At 42.3% G+C, this 24,865-nt stretch overlaps 1 protein-coding gene across 3 annotated transcripts in view; it reads left to right on the top strand.

The window, feature by feature from the left end:
- Nucleotides 1-9,137, top strand: part of LOC113011196 (uncharacterized) — a 129,808-nt gene extending 120,671 nt beyond the window's left edge. For 2 of the 3 annotated variants that reach the window (XM_080293289.1, XM_026150630.2), the window contains 5 exons: nt 2,926-3,018; nt 5,681-5,762; nt 5,847-5,956; nt 6,132-6,324; nt 8,565-9,137. In XM_080293289.1, the coding sequence (XP_080149415.1) occupies nt 2,926-3,018; nt 5,681-5,762; nt 5,847-5,956; nt 6,132-6,324; nt 8,565-8,569 (483 nt within the window). In that variant the 3' untranslated portion in view covers nt 8,570-9,137. The remainder of the gene's footprint in view (nt 1-2,925; nt 3,019-5,680; nt 5,763-5,846; nt 5,957-6,131; nt 6,325-8,564) is intronic. The other variant, XM_080293288.1, reaches the window with a different exon arrangement.
- The last annotated feature ends 15,728 nt before the right edge of the window (nt 9,138-24,865 follow it).

Raw genomic sequence — 24,865 nt, 5'->3', positions numbered from 1 at the left:
CAGTCAACACAGGGAGTGCAAAAAAACAGTGCAACACCAGGCAGAACAGAACAATCCCACATAGCAAAATTGGTATGGATCGGATCTGGCCCACACACCGCAAAGAATGATGGCCTTTTGGTGGCCCAGATCTGGTTTGCCAGATGTGGCCCACACATGGACCAGCAGCAGACACACTGGTGGTCCTGTGCCCAGAACAGTTTCAGCTCTGGCCCTAGATGTCAGCCTAATATGTACCTTAATCAAGACATGTAATAACAACATGCGCCAGAATATAATAGTGGAAAAGTAACATGAAGAAACTCTGTTCAGACAATGAATGGATTGATTCTTATATAGCCCTTTTCACTGTCCCAGATTACTGAAAGTGCTCTAAGCAACATGTCACATTAACACACTTTGTCTAAACTGAGTGCTTCCTAACTACATTCATACTCTTGGCATGCAGACTGGAAGAGCCAGGGATCTTACCACTACCCTTCCGATTAGTAGGTGACCGGCTCTACCTCCTGAGCTACAGCCACACAATGGTAAACATGAGTAAACCCTCACTAGGTTTTGGATAAAGTTTACACTCACAAACCTGTCAAACCTGCATTTAAAACGTTGGCTACCACAGCAGTATAGTATTGCAACATGGCATTTGGGTCTTCTAACTAAAACAGGAAAATAGGAACATAACTAGTGCCATCAATGCCAGACCTGGCACACATCTGGTTGACATGCACCAGTCAGTCAGAAGTGCCAGCTTGATGCTGGATCCGGGCCAGACCTGTTTTCTATGAGCCTGGGCCACATAAACCAATCCACAATCGGGCCAGATGTGGCATGCCATCACATAAATGGTGCCATCTATGCCAGGCCCATATCTGGATGACATATGTCTTACCATGCCAGAAGTCAGCCAGCAGTGCCAGCTTGATACCAGATCCGGGCCAGACCTACTTGCTACATGGGATAGAGATACAAGACAGTGCAAACACAACAACAATTTAAACATGCATTTCACTGACAGAAGTTTCACTGACAAATGCAACTGCATGGCAGGATGCTGTAAACGGACCAAACTTCAGTCAGGAGAACAACTGAGATAATCCATCCACAAAACAAGGTTAGTCATTAGTATACTTTTGCATGGGCTGGGCTGTAGTTACATCACAAGGGTTTAAAAACTGAGCTTTAAAATGTACAGTGGTAATAAAAACCGAGAGAGGCCGACAGTGATCCCTAACTGTTTTTAGGGGCTTGTTCAGATTAAACAGAACAAGATACAAATCAATTATAACATGTTAAAAAACATGTTTAGAAGTGACCAAAGTCACATTTTGGCAGGTTGAGTCAAGTTTGCTTTGCTCAAAAATGTCTTTTATCTGCAACATATTACTCAGCCCCAATTCAGAATATAAACCCAGATTGTCCAGATAGGCTTCACACCCAGAGAGACCCGCAAGATTCAGTTTTAACCAGCCTGATCAAGTTTAGTTTTTCATTGTGCACTGCAAGCCCACTTTACACAATACTCCATCCTAAGCAAAGGGTATCATTCAGGCTTTGTCATGCTGTTCACTTTCTGGAATCAGTACAAATCTGATCTGACTTATTAGATTTCTCACTAAGAGGCAGGAAGAATCCAGGTTACTTAACTCTGAATTGTTTAACCTTCCCTGTATCGGTCAGCACTGGATGGCACTACCACAGGTAGAAGCAAACTTTTCTGGTTGATCACAGGCCTTCTACTGAGGGAGATTCAAGATTCAATGTCACATCAATCGGATCACTGAGCTCTTTGGCCCCACAGTATGGTATGCCTTCAACACATTAATTTTAGGACAGCCTTCTTTTGCAGTTTGAGGTTAGCAATCAGGTAGGTTCTCAGTCATCCAGGTCATGGTAGTCTAAGGAGCTTGGAAGGAAAGTGACTGGACTTCTTAAAGTTTCATGAACCCCCAAAAAGCAAACGGCATCAGATTTAAATTGGATAAGTATAATTGTTTTCTACTTATACCTCAAACCTATGTCTATGGTGTATGGCAAAGACACTGCAATAATTCAGAGAAAACTCTAACATCAGACAACCTGTTATGAGCAAGCACTTGGCAACAGTGGGAAAGAGAAACTCCCCTTTAACAGGAAGAAGCCTCTGGCAGAACCAGGCTCAGGGAGGGGCGGCCATCTGCCGCAGCCAGTTGGGGTGAGAGAAGAAAGACAGGACAAAAGAAATGCTGTGGAAGAGAGCCAGAGATTTTTACATTTCAGTTATGTATCTCATTTGTAGCCAAAGCTGAAATACTAAGGAGAGAAGCTGACCATATAACATGTTCTTCCAGCTTGTAGTGTACTGCTGAAAGCACTTCAGACAGAACAACAGGTTTTTCTGCAAACTAGTCTATTTTTGAATCTTTTTAAAACCACCTTGTGCCCTCTGTTGTTCTGAATCTGTCACTTGCGGTTGCTTTTTTGCTTTGCTTTTAGCAGCATGTGTTAACACAAAATTACTGTCCACGGCACTCTTGCATGTACTCTCTCTCATCTTTGAGTGTTTGTCTTATGCTTTTTTTTTGTAGCTATTGCTGTTTATGGAAGCGCTCTGTTGTTATTCACTCAGTATTCTCATCTTTTGCTAATTATGCATTCATTTTTGTAAGAATCTGCATTGATTCTTTCTAAGAATGTTTCCCATTAACATTCTCATTTTGATGGTTTGTCACATAATGTACCAAAAGCATTTTTGCTGTCTCATGTGCAAACCATCAATGAGCTTCTATAAAAAATGAATAGCAAAAAGTCTTCCATACTTACAGTACAAGGCTACTCTGTTTCCTGTCAACTAAACCTGCCAGCTGATCAGCTTTCTTTCTTTCTTTCTTTCTGTCTTTTTTTCTTTCCTCATGTTGCTTGTCTGTGTGTCTGCCTGCTTGTCTTTAGGTTCAGATAGTGCACAAAAAGCTGGACTTCAGCCACGTCACTTCTCGCTGTGGCTCCAAGGACAATATCAAACATGTCCCTGGAGGTGGCAATGTAAGTACTCCTGAAGCTGGAAGGAGACTCTCACATTTTATGCTAATTTAACCTAATTTGGACTATCTTGCTCTAAAGGTTGATCAGTTGGGAATGCCCCTTGTGCCTTGTACACACCTAGCAGGTGTATTTGTTACAAAGAGATAAAATGGGAATTTATGTTCTTGGTATGTAAATCAGGTCCATCGTTGGGGGATGCATATTGTATTGGGTCCTTATTTACACATTCATACAGTATTGCTCTTGCAAAACAATATTCCTGTTCCTGTTTAAACAATTGCCAGATAATCTCATAATCTCATCGTAAGAAATTGAATCAGTCTGACTTATAAACATTGTACTGTCCTCCGGTGTTCTCTGATTGGATCTCTTCAAACAAATTTAGTAAATAGGAGCACCCATAAGATCTGAGACTGACAAAAATATTTACAAGGTTCAATTCCAAAAATGCACTTTGCGGTTTTGCCTCTTGGTTTAGTTTAACGTTCAGTAATTGAACTGACCGCAGGTGCTCATGCCTACCCTTTCAGGACTTGTTTCTACCTGGTCTGAAAACCTGCTTCACTATCGCCATCTCGCACAACCACAGAGTATATACAAAATATTAATTTAGTCTCCAAGTTAAGCCACTGTAGAAGAGCCTTTAAACCTCTAATGGCCATCAGGGGGCAACTCCTGTAGTCGAAAAAGAGGTCTGATTGTACAGAAGTCCATTAATACATTAACCTGCTGCTAACTGATGAGATTATGTTCTCAATTTAGAGTAAAACAGTTGATAAAGCAGGGTATAACAGCCAGATTGTCGAATCTGATGAATGAAAGCCAGAGTCACTGTGACTGTTTCCATCTTTCACATACTGTAGTCTATCCTCAAAACCACCACTTTGCTCTGTCAGCTCAAATAAACTGGGTTTTTTTTTCAGTGTGGGGACATGCAGTCATACTAAAAGGTCATGGTAAAAAGAAAGTATACCTTGTGTCATTTTTACTTACTAGTGCTTACCAACTAAAACAATCATTTGGAAGTTTATTGGGATTTGTCTATACACAGCTCTCTTAAGATCTGTTATAGATTTGCTGGTTTGCTTGGGATTATTGTCCTTTTACATTAAATCAATATGGCCAAGAATTAGCTGTAGCAGGCCTCATGTTTGACTCTAGAATACTTTGGTATGTAGAGCTTTGTGGTTGACTCATGGTGACAACATGGTGCCCTGAGGCCTGTACTATGAAGCAGGATTTAATCTTATCAAGGTAACTTCAGCGTTCATCCTGAGTTTTCTATACTAAGAAGATTATTCATTTCTTACTGGAGTATATTGCCATAGAAACTTATGCTGTGAACTTGAACTGCGAAGAAGCTGGTTATTTTCAGATTAGAGATCAACAGGTATGAAATCACCACTTGCTGACCAACAGCATTCCCCGAAGGCTCTTTGGACCTCTGCTGTGAGAGTTTGAGGGTTTAACATTTTTCAGCTGCATCTAAAGTCTTCGCATTTCCCTCATGAGCATCAATATTAAACATAGGTTCTTAGATACAACTTAGCATTACTAAAACACAATACACAGACATATCAAGTTTGTACATAGACTAGGCCTAGCCTTTTTTATCTTAAGTCTTTACTCGCAAACCTTTAAACAGCGCTGAGTCTCCAGGTGAGAGATTTAAAAACTAAAGCTGTTGGGAGCAGGTTATGTTGAGAGTGTTGGTTGAAAATCATCTGGATGTTTTCACTGTTTCTTTTAGTTAAAGCATGTTTTATACATGATGTAATACAGTTTCTATGCTGGGGGTTACATTTTACATCTGCAAGCTGCTGCACCTTAGTAGAACCACTGAATGAAGCACAAACTGTGTCGCATTGTCTTGGAGATGTGCATGAATTCGTTTGGTGATGAAATGTTACAGTGGATAAAATAATTATTTGAGCTCGTTCACTTAAAAAAGACATAAACACTGTCTAATTTTTATGGTGGTTTCATTTTAATGGAAAGAGACAGGATATCAAGGCAAAATCCAGGAAAAAAAAACACCAGCATTTACATTTTCTGTATTTACTTACATCACTGATGTGTTTTTATAGTGGAAGATGACATTATGGATATTTAAACTGACTTTTAAGGATTTTAACTATTTGTTTATATTCTTTAATATCCATTCACATTAGGGTAAGCTACGGGTCCAACAAAAGGTTTTGACAGTTTGTGTTACTAATAAAATTTTATCAGCAGAGTTATGGTCATCTCATTCTCCAGCCTGTCATCTTATATGTGAATCTGACTGATTTTAGCACATGTTGTGAGGCAGGTCATCGTGCCAGCTGCCAACTCTACAGTCATGGTGTGACTAGTTACAGCTCGTCCTGATTTATCTGCACAAACGGAGCGCTGCCGAACAAAACAAAAAGGCACCTTCTAAAATAATGAAACGGGTTAAAACAGGAAATCAAGCATGATTGGTAAAAAAAGCTGTGAGTCAATTTCACATACTCTGTTGCATTGTCAGGAATGTCACGCCGCTATATGAATGCGGCAGATGCAGTATAATGAATGATAGCGATTTTCTAAAGTGGCCTTGAGTGGACGCTGAAGTGAAAGTTGCATTGTACTGAATGACTTAGAAAATAAAAAGACAAGATTTTTATGTACTCCACCCCAGGTGCAGATCCTGAATAAGAAGGTTGATGTGAGCAAGGTAACATCCAAATGTGGCTCCAAGGACAACATCAAACACAAGCCAGGTCCATCCCAAAACATTTGTGCTTTTTCTTGCCATTAAACCCAAATGGCATCATATTAATTTTTCCTTATTTTTTTAATCCCAGGTGGTGGTGATGTGAAGATTGAGTCTCATAAGCTAAACATTAAGGCTAAGTCTAAGATTGGATCCGTGGACAACGTGGGGGCAGGAAATGGACAGACCAATGGACAAAAGGTCACTCTTAAACACAGTTAAACATGTGTTAGCAGCTCACAGAAAATTACCTTTTGTGGTTCTGCTGATTCATTGTGCCACTACTGGCCACCATGTGCCACCATGAGTTTTCAAACTTTGTATGCCCATGTTTCTGTCTGACCCCTACGAACTGTGTGTTTATTTTTGGCTGCAGGAAGAGAAAACTGAGCAGAAAACATCATCACCCCCAAGTGGCACTCAGACAACAGGACCAGGAGTCACTGCTAAGGCAACAGCACCTGGAGGTGTTGCTAAGGAGAACAGCATGAAGGAAACCACACCCACTCCTTTTGGGGGAGATGGACTGAGGGAGCCCCTCAGTGCAGAGAAATGCATCACTGAGACAAGTGGGTGTAAAGGCACACACTCACACACACTGGCTTCATTTTTTATTGAGAATGCATACAGTTTACAATTATGACAGGTGTGCTACTGAAGTGCCAAATAAATGAGAATAGGGTTCTTAATCCTAGCCAGTCACTTCACGCTATGCTACTCATATCTGCGAACCTTTAATCTGTAAATGTAGGGACTTTAATCTGGATGGTTCATGCGTACAACTATAAGAAATCTCAGAATTTTTTTTTATTGTTCCTTAAAGCTTTTAATGCTGCTGCTAACACCTGTAAACTAATGTTAACAGTAAGTTGTGGGTTAAAGCTCTTTCTTCTGCTCACTTTTTAATGCTTTCCATTGTACATTTGAAGTGACAATTACACTGTTATAACTTTGTTTGAAAACAATCAATAGATAATTTAACCAAGATTTCTAACTTTTTATGTATTTTCCAACGCCTGGCTGGAGCAAACCTCTCCAAAGTATTACAATCCCATCTAATGCTGCTTCAGTATATAGGAAAATCCACAGCTTAAATGGCCTACTGTGTCACTTATTAGCAATATGTAGCTTGAAAGTCACTGCTCTGAGAATTTGCAAAAACTCAATTGTAGTGTATTCTGTTGCATTCACTCTGTTTCTGTTTATACTGTGGATATAACACTGCTACTGAACCGCAAATGCCTTGCTTTGAATCAAGGATTTTCTTTAGTTATTTATCTGTGTCACCTTGTACCACCCAGGCATAATTTCTGCCTGAGCTATTTTGATAGTGCTTTAGATAAGGCTACCTTAGGCTACCTGCCTGAAAGCCTGGTGTTATTTGCTCAGAGCCACTTGTGCTGACTTTCTAAGAGATCTCGCCTATCAACACAGAATAGCACACAATTTGATTGTTGCCTGCAGGTGCAAAATAATAGTCTTAATACACTTTCAGCATCTGAGGAACTTAAGATTGCTATTATCTTTATGGCAATATCTTCAAAACTACAGGAAAATTGTCCAATGTGTGGTTTTATTATAGTTTGCAGACTTATGTTAGCATCTGTATGCTTCTCTCATACTTGCTGTATTCAAATTCAGCAGTCCTCTTTTACTTTCTCACTTTCTATTTCCAGTTAATAGGAAATGAATATGGCATTTTGGTCTTTGCCTTTCTGGGGTTTTAAAATATGCATGACTATATTTGGACAAGCAGGCAAAATGAATAGCTAACAGTAACATTAGCTGGTTAGGTTGGTAAGTAAGATGACAGAGAAAAACCCCAGCTCAAAACAAAATATATGTAAACTGAACACTATTTTCATATCTTTTAGTGTAACCAGAGAGTGAATATGTGGTCATATATAGTACTAACATCTCAATCACAAGTCTCTGCCAGATTCTATCTAAAAGATATAGCCTGGGAGCCAATGTTGAAGTCCCCTAAACCTACAGTCCTTTTAATGAAAAGCAGAGGGTGAAGGTTGGCCTTTCAGACAGTATGAACATGTAGTTTCCCTCAGATCTTTCTCACAGTGGTCACATCCAGTTTCAAAACAACAAGATGGGGGAACGTGGAATGTTTAAACTAACAAGGAAGTCATACCACAGTGGCTACATCCATCTTTTATAAAATTGGGTGATTTGTAGAGAACCAACATTGCTTTATTGTTGTCATGTGTCATGAAAAGTGAAAAGAAGTACAGAGGGAAGCTACAGCATGACAACAGTAATGGGGTTTTTCAACATTAAAGCATATACACCTATTCTTGTAGACCCCTAAAATAAAAATTATGAATAGTGGTACATGTACGATAGGAGTAAATTAAAAATAGATAATGTAGATAGTGTGTGTTTATGAATGAATAACCACATATACCCGCTCCCTGCTTACATGTCGGATAGAGTAGTGAAGCCAGCTCACCTTTTTACCAAATTATGAAATGAAATAATGAGGAGACCTTCAGAGTGAAGATGAGCCAGTCATGGTGGATAAATTCATCTTTACCACAGCTTTACCACTCAGACTCCCCGAGTTCAGAGGGACAACAGACTGTTGCTGTTGCTAAACTCATCTTAATTGATGAATGGCTGTAGCACTAATACAATTTTAAAAATGTCATTTGCCCCATAATTCATATGAGCTCACAGCAGACATCAGCTAGAGCCTGTAAGGCTGATAAAAACAACAAACTTGTTTTTCATCCTATCATTTTTTCTTCGTTTTGCGCTTCATCTGTTTTTTCTTCTTTAACTTGTCTCACCTCAGACTGAGTCCCAATGACCCGCAGATTTTGGCGGGACATGCATGGCGCTCGCTGGCCTGCCAATCAACTACCAACCAACTACCACGGCGCAGTCACTTTCCTCTGATCCCGCCCTTCATCTTGCCCACTGCAGCACCGAACTGACCGATCGCCTCTCAGTGTTTCTCTGGGATCTGCCTGCCAGCTTCCTGCTACCAACTCTGACCTTTGGCCCCTTGTCACCCTTGGGTTGCCCCACCTACCACAGAGAAAAGTAATTGCTGTTTGTCCATGTTTCTCTGTGCAGGTTTCCACCAGCTTCTCCACTGATGCCATTTCCTTGTAAGCACTGACTAAGGTCATTCCAACCTTAAAGCCCAAATGTAACAACCCCAAAGCAATAATCCCACAATCAATCAATCAGTGCTCTATTAAGTATCTTGACCATAGCCACTTTTTCTCATAGAATGTTCACCCTACTAGTGAAAACAGTTGCCTCAGATCACAGTAATGGAGCTTTGTTCTAGACCCTCTGGCAGGCTTTGACATTTAAAAACCAAACTAACAAAAACAGCACCATTCGTAGGTCATCAGACGTCTCATTACAGGTCAGTCTACAATTCATCACACGTTACTTCTCTTGGTATCAGTGCACCAGTTTGTCTCTTCAGAGTTCTTCACAATAATGATTCCTTGAATTTTAATATTATGATGTTTGTAGTCGTGGCTGCAAAGAGCACAAAATGAATCTGGTCTCGAGCGGCTATGAAGAGAGATGTCTGGAAGCAAATCTGAAGATGGATTTTAAAACCAGTGCAACAGCATCTCAAAAGTCAGATGGTTTTAGTACAATTGAAATCATTTAGCGATGTAACTCGTGCATTATGAAGGCAGCAAGAGGGAGGATACAGGAGCTCTGCTGATACTCTGGGTGGTTTCGGCTCAAAGAGGATTTGGCACAAAAAAATCTGTGTTTGATCTCAGAGCCAAGTGTTTTTAAAGTTAAGATCTCTCTAATTGACCTTGAAGGAGTGAATATAAATTCCAGCTGAATGAGTGATATTGAAGGATGGTAATAAACCTTGAAATTAAACAGAGTGGCACAGAACACATGCACTCTATAATGTAATGTAGCACTTATGATGGACAGTGTCAATCACGGTGTCACAGGATTCTTTCTAAACATTCAGTCACACCAGCACATCAAATGTCTCCATTTCAGAGTCATTATAGTGTAGACCTGTGGAATCTGTGTGATGGTCTATGGTTGGCATGTCCATACAGGCCAAATGGTTCCTTGCAAATTTTCACTGCTGACTAATAGTAAGCCGTCTTGACAATGCTGAAAGAACAAAGCAGTTTTCAACTGAGGAAGCTACTGTAGGGATCCAGCTGTTTTTCAACATCAGCTTTTATTTCACCTCGGTACGCTCGGGAGCTTTTTTTTCCTTTTCTTAGTACTTGATTGAAATTATAGGGCACAATCTCTGGCACAGTATAAAAAAATGTAGAAGCTTAGAGAGCTGTTGTGATGACTAACTCTACAGCATGCTTTCTGCTTGCTATATTCCAGGCCACCTGCAGTATTAAGTCATTTGAATTTGTTAACATTTGTTCATATATCAGGATATACTAACAAAAACTTCTGCTTTAGATAAATGAGTACAATTCTTTTTCTTTCTCTGTTACTTACTGTCCACATTCTCCAGAGGAAGTTGAATACTTTGATTTGCAACCTCTTTTCCCAAAAAAGGCAGAAGACTTTGTAGATCATTAAAATGTCGTTTGGTGTTAAAATGTTCATTTGAAAGCATATTGTTGAGATATTCACTCAAGCTGAACTAGGGTTTAATGAGTCACTGTTAGCTTTATTTAACCAGGAGAGCAATTAAGAACACTTTGGGTAAAGGCATTTAAAAGGTAAAAGAACATTTCTACACACCTGAAGCCATTTCTACACGCTCACTGGTGATACACTGCCCCATAGTGGCAGAGGTTTTACTTACATTTTTCAACAATTACAAAATGTTCCTTAAGGTGATCCAACTTTTTTTGAAAAATCCTGCTGATGTTAAAAATGTAATGGCTTTTGCAAAGCACTGCATTCTGCATTTATTTACATTTTACACATGGCCAACTTTTTGGAAATGAGGTTGCAGATCAGTCCTCTGCAAAGTCATCTGATATATCAGCACTGCGGATATTTTGTTTTGGGATGGTGAAGGTATTCAAGTACTAGCTTAATCAACAGCTATTTCAAGACATACAAGTCATTATTTGAGCTTTGAAGGGTACTACACTTAAAATCAACATCATTGTTTGGCTCCTGCACTGATTGCAAACCTTCACACCCACTCATTCACCTGCACCCATCATGAGGGACCTCAGCAGTCACCCTGAGCTTGTATGGCATTTCCTGGTCATGTGGTTGACCCCAGTGGAGGGTTTGGGGCTGCAGACCAACATTCTCTAGTTAAATCCTCCCTCCTGCTGGTGCTTTGTAGAGCCCACTCCATAAAACCATTTAGTCTCACACACATAAGCACAGACTGATACAGGAAAGCACACATATGCTTGCTGGTGTGCATACACAAATAGACACACAAACACAAAGCACCACCGAAAAAAGGTGGTGTGCTGACGACAAAGCATTTCTCTGTTCTGGAATCAAAGAAACTCTTCATTGTTTTCCTTTTTTTGTCTGTCTGTTATTTTGGTGGTCCATGCCGATATTGTTCAAATAGTGATGAGCTGTGTCAGTGTGATGTTCCTATTATACCATTTTCATGATGGTATCATCGCCTCATTGCACCACCTCCTCATCTGTCACCTCTACCTGTGTCTCACTCCAGTTCTCTGACAGCAATACAGTGTAGGGAAAGCCTCCAGTTACCTGCACATGCACAGGGCGTTCAGATAGAGAAGGACAGACAACCACTGATGTTATCCAGTAGTTATGAGAGGAGAGAGATTGCGTAAATGAAATAATGTATTCATGGCTGATCTAACACCAGAGTTTCCTTTGTAGTGATTTACTTATACTAGACTGGACTGTCTAGTAGATTGAATTTACTGAGCGCTATTTAGCCACCGTGACTACCCACAGTAGCAGATGATGAAATGCCTTCTCTGGCGTATAAATGAGTTTACCCTACATCTGTAGTGTAAATAGAAGGAGCTAAATAGTTCTTGTTTGGTTTTTTGCTTAGTTTGTGTGATTTTTTTTTAAAAAGTTTTGTTTAAGTAAAAACCTCAAAGTTAAAAAAAAATGTAAAAATTGAAACTCTTAAAGTAAACTGGACAGCGGGAACTGCCCAGCTCCAACATGCCATGAATGCAGCAGTATTTCAGCCAAGCACATCCGAGAGGAGCCTGCAGATACTATAATGAGGCCCACTGAGTGTAAGCTATAAAAATAATGCGCGGGATCACAGTACACACACAAAAAACCTGAATGGCTTAATGCTTTATAGGAAATAATCAATTGAAAGCCAAGTGTGCTCATTTTGTTGTAATTCCAGATGCTATCTTAAGAAATCAAACATGTCAGTTTTAGGTACAGTTTAGATTCTAATAAGCCAGCACTGTGATGTGACTTTGATTTGCACACTGAAAGCATCGCTCCGTATCAGCCCGGTAATACGGACAGGCCCCGTGTGCTCAGTGTGCATTAAAAGGCTGGGATGGTCTCTGCTGAAAACACTGAGGGATTAGTGACATGTCTGTGGCGTGCTCCCATAGTTGTCAGATGTGTGAAGTGTTACTACTGCATCCATCCTGTAGAGAGTGCTGCTTAGCCTCTGGAACACTGATAGTCTGGCTCTTAACAAAGGCTGAGTGAAAAAGCTTACGTCACTATTAGAGATGCTGCAGAAGGCTTCCATTCTGCCCTCATTCAAGCTATCACTATATTATTGTGTCTGGAACACTAAATATTATCATAATCATACAAATTATGTACAGTTCCCCAGAAAACTCTAAAGTCTCGTGCACTTGAACATAGTCTTGTTCATTTTATTGATGCACTTAAGTGATATTAAAGTTGCTTCACTGTATGTTGGTAAACATTGTCAGCAGTGTACTGTACATGTGTGCTTCTGGGAACAAAACAGTTTTGGTAGCTAGATGACGTTATAATATTCAAAGAGCAAGTGATCAAATAGTCAACAATTAAGACAACTAAAAGCACCATTTAAGAATATTCAATATTGTGTTGTTCCCTCCAGATCATTCCCATGCGTTGCCTAAAAGTAACATGTCTTACATGACATATGCGTGGGTCATATGTGAAATTAATGATGTGAACCAACTTTCTTCTGGAGCAGAAGAACAAAAGTATGAAAGCACTTTGGGTTGTGGATCGTGTATATATAAGAAGTAAGGTGTAGCTCCATGCGTGAACATCTGGTGGGATGAGCTGATGTTGTGTGTCTAGACCTGGATTTTTGTGGCATTGTACTGTTGGCTACGATGATTTGACGCTCAGCTCTCCAGTCTGCTCTCATGTTGTTCCTGTTAACATTCCCTGCGTCTTATTTTCTGGCCAAGCTGCAGAATAACATTCTGTAAGAAGTCCATTCAAGGTCTTTAATGACCTTTTGGAGGAGCCAGTGGGCCCCTTGTTTGATTTATTCTGAGAGCGCTGACTTTAAAACTATCTCTGGTCAAGAACAGGTTTCAGTGTTAGCATACAGTGTGTTAATGTTAGCATACAGTGTGTTAAATAACAAAAGCTGATGTTATGAAATCAAGACTGTTAAAATGGCCCTTTTATAAACATGTTGAGCTCCATATTTATATTCTTGGACTAGAGTAGAGTTCAAAATAATGCTTGCTGGTCTTTTGCTTGTGCAGTCCCTCACTTCATCCTATACCTGAAACAAGCCTTTAAATCAGCTTTGTTCTGATTGATGGATCCTATGATTTGGACAAAGTAATCTCACGATTTTTTTCTATTGTAAGGTAAATATTCTAAAGTAATACAATTCTAATGTTATTCAAGTTAAGTTATATACATTGACAGAAAATACAGGAAAGCCCCACAGACCCTCTTTAAAGCCTGTTTCATTTTGCAACACATTAAATCAAAGAAAGAATTCGTTAACAACAGAAAAATTCAAAAATATTTAAGGCTTTCCACCCTGGCAACCAGTATTTGTACACAATTTTATTTGTATTTATGAGTATACACAAACTTTTCAATGTGAAAAAAGACTGTTAATTTACAAAGTTCTTTAGGAGCAGCTTTTTGGGACCATTGATTATGAGCCAGACAGTAGCCTACAACATGCTTGTATCAATGCTCCCAAGTTAGCAGATAAAAAGATTGATGGTGGAGCCTACTTGGTAAGTGGGTTATGAAAAATTTAGAGGCAGACATGTTAATTTATATATATAATATGGCCTTATCTTATAAATGAAAAGAATGTGTAGATTTGAAGAACTCAAATATTCTTATCAGTTTCAAAAATGCAATCTAGTCCAGCTGAGGTTTTTGTGATTTGAGTCTTGTCTTTGGATATTCAGTAAGGAACCCAATGGACCCTTCAGTTAGTAAAGTTTTAATAGAACCATGGGAATGTGCTCAGTGTTTACTACAGTCATCAGGAGTGTGATACAGTTAATGTTACTTTGGAGCTTGGACAGAAAGTAAGAGTCAGATTCACTCTGATGTCCGTTTGAACTCCCAGTTATTGCACTCAAATACCACCCTTCCACTAGTATTTCACACTGTATATAGACACCATCACGTTTTTATCACTCCGCGTGTAACTCAAATTAGTTCAAATGAAATAAAAAGAAGAAAAAAAAAATCTTACTTCTTAACAGGGTGTAGTGGATGTTGATAGACGGGCATTTATGTTCATAAACCTAGTTAGAGTTGAGGTAAGACATTCTGGTAAGACTGAAAGCATAGGGAAGGAAAAGTGTACTTTTTTTTCAGAGTCTGCCTTTTTTCCATCAAGAAAAGGGCTGCTGAAGTTTCAAGAATGTTTTAAAAATGTATTAAAGATGCAAGATTATGAATACATGTATGAGGTTTGTCTCTGTTCTGTTTTGGAAGATAGCTCACATATGGATAACAATGTTTACCAGATTCAAACTGACAGGCAGGAAGAGAACCAGTGTGTGTCCACTTAGATATGATCTGAAGAAGCTTTGCATAAAGAGAACATGAGGAATTGGCAACATTTGGTGTGAACTGCACTGACACACACTGGTGAGCCCTTTCTTCTCCCTACCACCACCAGAAAGTAATACCCTTTATTAAACAGCTCCTATGTAGACACCTTGACATATCTACCAACATGGGACTGAATTAAGGCAAGTCATGGACCAAATTATCTTCCCACTGTCAATAACAACAATAATAGACCATTCTGAACCTCTTTGTAAAGTAACAGAAAAGTGCTTCAGAAGCAAAGTTTCAAACACTTCAAAAGTAGTGTTGGTAGATATATCTGGAGCCCCTAACCACGTCTCCCACCTGCAGTGGCTCATCAGCACCACAGCACTGAAAAGCAGCTGATTTTACCTCTGTCCTTTACCATATATACAGCAGCTACCAATTAAACCAGTATTCCAGCTGTTTAAATGTCAAGTGGAGTGGAAAATTACAAGTGTGTGTATTGTATTCTGGTCTTCTGCTTGCCCTTACTCAACCTGAGAGGCAGCAGGCAAAAAGAAGCTACTTTTCAGCACTGTAGAATAAACCCACTGTAGTGTGTGTGTGTGCTGTATTACTTTGTAGGGCGCAACACCATAGCAAGAGCATGCAGAAGACAACAAACCAACTGCTGGTTGTTAGAGGTATCTGTCCTATTAGATAGAGCTTATCTCCCCTTTCAATTCTGAATATTTGGTATGAAAGAGATGTTAATTGTGGTTAATTGTTAACTAGTGATGTGAATATTAATCAAGAAATAAAAAGATAAGCAAAAGTTCACTGTTTTGTCATTTCTTCACACATTTCTCTCACATATTGACAGATTGCTTTCCACCAGCACAAGGCCATCAGCAGCTGTCAGTGGATAAGAAATGTTAACAAGTTTAAACCATTGATGCGTTTGGTGGTAATGAAATTAATAACAGCTGCACTAGAGGGGCAACAAAGAGACAACCCACAAAACAGGGATGTTTTACAGGTGAGGTTTTCAGGTGTCAAGGTTTGTTGTGTGTCTCAAGAGTATTGAGGCGATTCCAGCAGACAAGCAGTTACTGTAGGAGAGCTGGACAGGGTTGTAGATGGTTCTTAACCCATCAGCAGGACCATTATCTTCTCTACTCCGTGCAAGGAGGAACAGGATGAGCACTACCAGAGCTACTAAATGACCCCCAAACCACTGGTGTGAGTGTCTCTGACCAAAATCAGAAACAAACTGAGGGCCCAACATCCTCTGGTGGGCTCTGTGCTCACTGCCCAATTCTATGTAGTCCAACTGCTATTAACCAAGTACCAGAATCTACTAATGGTGCTTTTTACAGATGAAAGCAGGGAGATCAAAACACCTGGGGACATGTAATAGATAGTATGCGATCTATTACATGCTATCAGCTATCAGCACACACAAATGAAATTATACTTCAGTGAATCAGTAGATTTGAACATGTTAATTGATGCTAGCAAAAATGATATTAATCAGAAACAACTAGTTAATTGTAAATTCATTGATCTTAATGTTATTTTAATCTAACTTTATGAAATCAGAAAAAAATACTTCAAAACTTTTTGCTGTATTAACCACATGAAATATTAGCAAACTATAACATTTTGGCATGTAGTTTTTCTGGTCTGTTTAAGCAAATGTACCCACTTTGAACGAGTGTGATATTTTTGGCTTTGTCGTCCTGTTGGCTGCTACCTTCTGTATCATGTTACAACCCACCTGATTTAGATAGCAGAAGCATAGGAGAGCTGGAGGACCCAGATGAACAAAGCATTTGAAACTAAATAGGAAAATTTAATAAACAATTAAATTCTAAATATAATTAAAGTTTGACTGCAGTATTAGTGTGTATTGTTTACATAAATGAATAGTAACTGATGGTACTTGTCAAACTTTAAAATCAATTTACCCAATTTAGGATGGGTAATGAAAACCCTACCTCTTCCCATAATGCATTTACCTGACTGTATTACCACTAAAATACAATGAATTATTAGTACTGTTTCTATAGTTCTTTTTAATCGTGGATGATGAAATTGGACAAGGGTTATTCTCTGACTCGTCAACTGCAGAAAGGACAAAATGAAAACATGTTTAACTGGAGTCGGTGCTTGTCGGGTACTCTTGATGTCTTCAGTAAGGAAGACTTTAGTTGCTGCAATAGAAAGAAGACAAAAAAGTAATTTGATGACACAAATCAGTGGCGCAGATAAAACACACTTTAGCTGAAACATAGCAAAAGTGCAAACTGTTCTGAGAATGTGGGGACATTGCTGTGACTTAACCTGAACTGAACTGCTGTGACTTAACCTGTGACTTAACTACCTTAACCTGAACCTTCTGAAATGCTGGTCTTTGGACATGTTTAGTTGCTAGAGCCAAAGAGTTGGTCTACTTCATTAGTTTGGTGTGTTTAAAAATTCTTTTGCTTTTCTAGGCTAATTAGGCTTCATTATGTGTTTACATTACAGCCTCAGTTCCAGGTGACTTCAAGTCAGGATGTGTCAGAGAAAGAGAGCAAAAAGAAACTGTTAAGACAGTGAACAGTGAACATCTAATTAAAAAGCCAATGTGTGATTGTGGCGGACAGAGGGGGTGTAAAAAGAGCATGAAGAACCAGGTAAGCAAATAGGGAGACAATGAAGTTGGGTGAAAAAACAATAACTATTTTTCACAAAACATTTTACATGTATCTTATGAATGGTTTATGCACTTTCCAATAGTACTCATAGAAAATACCAGTGAACATCCTAAACAGAACTTTGGACATCCACTGAGACAATCGAAGTTGGGTGTGGGTTAATAATGGTCACTGTTGACCACAAATATGAAATTAAATAAAAATGAATAATAAAGATTAGCTGAAAATAAGCCGTGTGGAGACCAGAACTTCTAGAAGTCAGATGTCCACTTGCTTCTCCCCTCGTCCTTGCCTTCTGGCATGGCATTGTATCTTTGAGCACAAAGATAACCTGTGAAATTCCTGCTGGCTGCCTTCAGCGCGGTGATGATTTAGTGGAAAGTTTATGAACCACTTCTGACGCACAGCAGAGGAGCAAACAGAGAAGCTGCAACAGGTGATCATTAAGTGACGGACAATAATATACTGTACAGCCATTTGAACTAGGGAACAACAACAATGTATACTGTACTGTACTGTCCTGTTCAACAAATGCAAGAAAGGGCAAGGCAAGAAGCAACCTATTTTAAATGTGAATTTTATATAAAAATTACACAGACATGCTTGTGAGACAGTTAAACTTCTGCAGCACAATCATTTTGTAATTGTATTTTTATCATCCAATTAAAAATGATGGCTTACACCATTAACTTGATGCTACCAATTGAAATACCTCTGTTATGTGTGAGGGGCTACTAACCCTGCTATGTAGGAGCCGGCCATGCCTCCAGGGCCTTGACCTTTTCTAGATCTACCTGGACGCCTTTAGCAGAAATCACGTGGCCAAGGAATTTAACCTCCGGCCGCAGAAGGAAGCATTTGGTCGGCTTCAACTTCAACCCGTGCTGCTTCAAACGTTCGAACACCGTCTCAAGCCTCTCGCAGTGACTATCAAAGTCCCGGGAGAAGACTATAATGTCATCCAGGTAGACAAGGAGTATATCAAAACTGAGGTCCCCCAGTACCATACCCATCAGCCGCTGAAAAGTGGCTGGGGCGTTGCACAAGCCAAATGGCATCCGAGTCCATTCAAACAGGCCAAATGGTGTTGTAACCGCCGTTTTTCCCCTGTCCGTTTCGCTCATGGCCACTTGGAAGTAGCCTGCGGTCAGGTCCAGGGTCGAGAATAACAGCGCATTGCCGAGCGCATCCAACGACTCTTCGATGCGGGGAAGTGGGTAGGCATCTTTGCACGTCACTTCGTTCAGCCGCCTGTAATCGCAGCAGAATCGAACACTTCCATCTTTCTTAATAACCACCACCGCAGGTGAGGCCCAAGGACTGGAGCTCTCTTTAAGGATCCCCTGGCTAACGAGCTCCTGAACGTGCCTCTTAAACTCTTGAAAGACATGGGGTGGGACCCTTCGGTGCCTCTGTTTGATTGGGGGTGCCTCGGTGGGGATACTGTGTGTCACCGTGGTGGTGTAGCCGTAATCAACTTCGCTTGCCGAGAATACGTCTTGGTGTTGGGCTAACAGCCGACAAAGCTTTTGACGCTGTAGCTCAGTGAGGTCCCGGGTGTTAGCCTGTACAGGGACCGGCAACTGCCCAACCTCGCCCCCTGTCGCTATACTCTCACCCTGACCCAGCGGCTTAACCACGAGTGCCCCCTCTCTCTCCTCTACCCATACAACCTCTTTGGGGAGCACAGCTCGTGGTTTGCTTACAACGGCAAGCCTGGCTCTTGGCATCAGCTTGACAGCCCTCTCGCTTGTGTTCATCACTCTGAGAGGGATTCTTCCACCACTGGTTGTCGCAATAGTGTTGGCAACTAACAGTCCCCGCGGCAGCTCTATCTCTTTTGCCGCCTCTGCCAGCACTTGGCACTCAACCCTAGGTGAGACCCCGCAACGACCCTCCACCACTTTCTCGCTCCTCGGGGGGATGATGACGGGTTCCCTGCCAGCCACCTTGACGAACCCGATTTTACCACCCGGACCCGTGCGCGGGAACTCCTTCCTCGCTCGGGCTATCAACCGACGGATGGTGGCCTCTGTCTCGTCTGGAGCGTGGGGGTCCATGTGGACGCGACCCCCATCTGCGATAAAGAGCGCTTCGAGGTCTTCTATAACATTCATCCCCACAATCCCTGGGAGCCCATTAGCTTTGTCTACCTGGGGGTGAGTATCGGTGAGTACAAAAATGCACTTCTTACCAACCACTCTCCCGGCGCATTCAACCTCGGCCTCCAAGCAGCCCAAGACAGGAATATCGAGCCCGTTTGCGGCTGTGAGCTCAATCCAGTCTGCTGACTTCAACTCCTGTGGCCCAAAACACCTACGGAAATGGGACTCCGTAATAGCTGTCACATTTGACCCCGTGTCCCAGAGGCAGGTGGTGTCTACCCCCCCTATCTTAAGGTGGACGGTGCGACACCTCCCAAGAGCACTCCTTTGGAGGCTCTCCTCCACCTCTGTCAGAAGACACTCGGCTGCTTGGCGGCCTATGGCCGGTGTGGTGGGGTGTTTCTTGGCCCCACCCTTGGCGTTTGGATTGCCAGAAAATGCCACCTGCGCCAGGTCTATGGGGATAGGGGCCAGAGCCCCTGCGTCTAGCTTTTTGGTACAATGCCGGCTAGTGTGGCCAGGCTCTCCACAGCTGTAGCAAATATATCGCCCTTCGCTGTCCCTCAGGGGTGTTCGCCTGCGCTGTGCAATCTGCTGGCTGCTCCCTCTTTCCCTGCTCTGTAGTGCTAAGTATAGCTCTTCTTGACGAGCAGCTAGTTTCCTAACCTCCTCGTGGAGCATCTCCAGGGTGAGGGGGGATGGTTTATCTTCGGCCGGTACTGCAGCGTTCACCGCACCTCTAGTTCTGAGCCTACTTTGGGAGGCGAGAGAGGACTGGGCTTCTTCTTCCTCGGACCAGTCAACTGCGGCTTGCAGCAGCCCGATGAAGGTTAGGCCTTTCTCCTCTTTGACCCTCCTTTTCATCTCTCGCCTCAAAAGGTCATCTCGCAAACCCAGCACTGTTCTGAGTCGGGAACGCGGTTGGGTTCTCGCCTCTTAATCAAAGTCAGCTTCTCCTGTAGGTCATAGGCATAAGTTCTGACCGTCTCGCTGGACATCTGCCTTCTCTCATAGAACTCCTTCAACCTAGTACCTATGGGGACCTTGTCTCCATAGGTTTGAAGGAGAACCTCAAATATGCCCTCAACAGACTCTACTGCCCCATCCAACATGAACTTAACAGTTGCCCTGGCTTCATCTTTTATGTGTTGCTTGACCAGCTCTACACGGTCCGCCTCCGGCACCTTCATGACTTGGAACGCAGACCGCATTGCCGCGATCCACTCTTCCACACAATCATCTCCACTCTTTCCAGGGCAACCACTAAAATCTGCCAGTTTGCGGTCTCGGTGGACATAGATTGCCGCCGGGGCTTTTAAAGCTTGGGCCTGTTGATCAATCACTGCCCTTGCGAGAGAAAGAGCTTCTCTCTGTTCTTCTCGTGCCTGCTGTAAGGCACCCGCCTGCTCCGCGAACCTCCCTTGTAGTTCATCAAAGCTCCTTTTCAAATCTTCTAGTTCAGACATGTTTGCCTTAACTCTATTCCTCCTCTATAACGACCCCGAGCCAATGGGTGAATCCTGTTCGTGACGCCAATTGTGAGGGGCTACTAACCCTGCTATGTAGGGGTAGAAGGGCGCACAGGCTGCCTTGAACGACTAGCGGGTGGTGGGATCTAAGTCCGTACCCCCCTCTAGCGCGATTGACCCGGACACTTACTTCAGTAAGAATGGGGTTAGTTACCTGGCAACAGTAGGCACAAAAGGAGGACTCCAGGCCCGGACCTGCAATGACAGCAGCGCCTGCACACGGAATACTAGCACGGTCCCACTTAACTCCGTCGTCCTGTGCCTAACCAAATAACTCGGGTGCCCCTACTCCAAGGCAACCTGGGTCGGACAAAAGCATTCAACAACGACTTTTTAAACCACGTGGCTCTCTTTATTTATCTGGGGAGCCCTCAAAAAAACCAAACTTGGTTAACAATGTCCACAGGGCCCTGGAGAGCAAAGGGAAAACAGCAAGGAGCCTCCCCAGGACCAAAGAAATGAAAGAAATAAAATGAGGTAAAATAAATCAAAACAGACTGGTGAGACCCAGAGTTGGGAGTCCTCGACTCCACACAACCCACCCTAGTCACAGGAAAAACACTCACAACACAGCAGAACAGTAAAAGTTAACACAGCAAATATTCTGTCTAAAATGGTCGACACAGTCTCATCACATCATTTACAATGTCCGACACACCAAAGGAACATTTTCAGTCTTTACAGTTCACTCCAGTAAATTGTCTCTGGGGTGGGACGGACAGATAGTTCTAGGGGTATGTGTCATTAACCGGAGTTGCAGTCTGTTAGGCTGTCCAGAACTTCCACAGCCGGAATAGAATGTTCATTCTCTGGTCCACATCAAAGCAAGGAAATAAAACACAGGAACTGTACCTTTGCCCCTCCTGAAATGGAGCGTAATGAACCCACGGGTAGGTGAAACTTTTACACACAGCCAGCTGAAGCAGGGTGAACAACCGGAGCGTCATCTGGGTGGCAGGGTACTCCAAACACCGCCGACATCGGGGCCCAAGATGGCGGTCCCGCGGGCTAACGGAGCTACGGCAGTCCCCAGGCCGTGCGAAGTGAGGCCGCCCAATTCCTCTCCCGGAAACTCGCTGGTCCTTCGCCAGACAGCCAGCCGTGCTGCCTCGCTTTCTAAACGTTCTTGTCGCCAAACTCTACTGGCAACGCCGGGAAACTGAGGCCGATTGGAGGGGAGCGGCCGCTAGCCTTAGCTCTCGATTAGCCCCTCTGCTAGCGCTATCTCCGCCGACACTTCGCCCCGACGTTACACCCGTAAGGCCGCTGTAGCCGGAGTCAGAGTGCATACACGGACGGAAACCCAGCCTAGACTCGCTGCGGTACCGTATACTGTCTCGCTAACCTCCCGTTTATACTTTGTTCGGGTCTCCTCCTGACCGCGGCCCTTTCCTAGCGTCTCTTCTCATCCGGACACGTGTGCTTTTTTTGTTCCGCTCGTCTTCTCTCCCACTGCGCATGTCCGTCTTCTTCACGCTACGTCACTCCCTCTTGGCTGCTTCAGGCTGTAAACAACCCCGTGACCGTTTTCTAAGGGTTGTAAATATGTGCCCTCACATATGCACAAACCCAATAGTTATGTCAACAGTATTATCATATTTGATCCTGTAATGTTTTAAAGTCTCCAACCACTTTATAACAAGTCCAATGTTACTGAAGGACTTATTCCGACACAAAAGGGAGACTTCACTTGTGTTTTTGGTGCCAGCTGCTGTAGGAATCTCAACTGCTTGGCGCAACCTACTCCTTTGCAGCCACTCCAACTCAACTCAGTGCTCCTCTTTCAACCAGTCCCAGCAGACTACTGAAATAGAGAAGGCATCTTCAACTAAAAGCAGCAGATCACAACCTGTCACATACTTCCACCACCTGACTTAGGCCCAAGAGCCGTCAGACCTAACCTGCCACTATGGATGATAGCATCATACATGTGATAGGTGGCAGCATGTACAGAGTGCAGCAGGTGCACTCTGTTCATGAGGCGCTGGAAAGGGACTGGGGATCCAAGCAAGCTGAAAGTGAGCGTGACGAATTGGTAGAATTTGCATGGTGTGAGAAGGATGTTTTTTTCTTAGTCTCTCTTAGTCTCTAGTTTTAATATCTCTTGGTCAAATCCAGCATAATAAAAAAAAAAAACAAGCAGTGCCTAGCCGGTCCAGGAGCTCACTGACCCATATAGACCCGTCTGTCTTTACCAGAACTTCAGGGCTACACCAAGCACTGTAGCAATCTTTTATCACCCTCATGTCCAGCATGCCATGTGATCACACGGCAAGTGGGCGATTTGGAAAGAAACTTTGAGCTGAAAGAAGAAAGCAAAAAAAGCACTTTGTCCCACGGTGAAAATTGTCTGAGCATTGTACAGGTGCTGCTGACAATCCTGGCCCTGACCATATTTTCTGGTTGATAACCTACCCATCATGCAGCTTTGGTCTTAGGTCCAGGGCGTACTGAATTTCAATTTTGCTTGGGCTTGGGCTTTCCTCTCAGTTTTCTTTAATTAGGTCCAGGAAGAAAATCCAGTAGACGCCTGGGGGACCACCCACACTGCAAAACTGTCCAAATCAATGTTGAATTCTCGCGCAGCAGCTCTATTCCCTTGTTGTTGCAGTATATCAATGACTAACCTCATATTGTGGATGGTTTATCTCAGTTGTTCTCCTGACTGAAGTTTGGTCCATATACATGGTCCATCCTGCCATATGTCCATAACCATCAGGAATCCTCCACATTAACTTTTATCAAGTGGAAAAAGGTTAGCTTTACTGTGTTACGCTAACATATGCTAACATAGCTGTGTCGCTAGCGATCACATAGCACATCATTATATACCAGCTAGTCCAACTTCAGTAACCCTACAAAAGTCACTGCTGTTTAGTATTTCTGTCTGCATTTATGTCGGAAGTGATAGCAGAGCTGTATGTTTTAATTTTTTCAGAAATCTCTCAGTCAGAACATGCCATATTACGTTTAGGTGGAAACTAGCGAGCTAACTTTTTGCTAACTTCTAACTCTGTTAAATTTAATAAATTCTGTTTTCATGGATGCCTGGATATTAAACTTAATTGTTACACCTGGTAACAGTGGCGGTCCAAGCCTTTTTGGCGCCCCGGGCAAACACTCCCTCTGGCGCCCTCCCTCTTGGATTTATAACATTATGAATGAAATGTGCTCTATTTGGAAGCAGCCGACCCCCTCCCCTTTCGACAGGTTGTGTGAGACTTTAAATCATCAAACTGTAAATTATAAATTTTAAATTGTTATTGATCCCTTTACCTCTGGTCCTAAAGTGTATATTTATTTTCTTACTCTTCTTATATATATATTGTTTGTTTACTGCTGTAACTGGAGCCTCGTCGTCTCGTCTCTATATACTGGACTGTATGTAGCGGAGATGACAATAAAGTTTACTTTGACTTCAGCACCGCAGGCGCACCGAGGGCTCTCGCGCTCACTTTTCGCGTATAGAATTTCGAAAAAAAACATCGGTGCAAATTATAAGTCTGTATCATGTCTGGTGTTTTCGTGTTTGTTGGTTTGTTTTTATTTTGTTTTATTTTGCGAGTTGGTTATTAGATGCTGCTCCAGCCAGCCAGAGAATCCCCCGCCGCCCCGCACTCTCCTCCCTGTGCCGCAAGCAGCAGGCGCACCTCGCAAACGGAGGGCGCCCTTACTCCCAGCAAATGGGAGTAAGGGATAGAAAACCGATCGGTGCCTATGCCATTCCCAATATGCGCTGGCTGATGTCGGGGCAGCATGAGTACGAGCAATTTTTTATTTTTATTTTTTTTTGCCGATGCCTGTGATGCCGCCCCACCCCCGGGCAACCGCCCGTGTCGCCCGTATCAAAAACCGCTACTGCCTGGTAAAGCAGCAACTCTG

Source organism: Astatotilapia calliptera, chromosome 18 (genome assembly GCF_964374335.1).
Source record: "Astatotilapia calliptera chromosome 18, fAstCal68.1, whole genome shotgun sequence".
NCBI lineage: Eukaryota > Metazoa > Chordata > Actinopteri > Cichliformes > Cichlidae > Astatotilapia > Astatotilapia calliptera.
The sequence above is the reverse complement of the archived record's forward strand: the minus strand, read 5'-3'. Positions and strand labels throughout refer to the sequence as shown.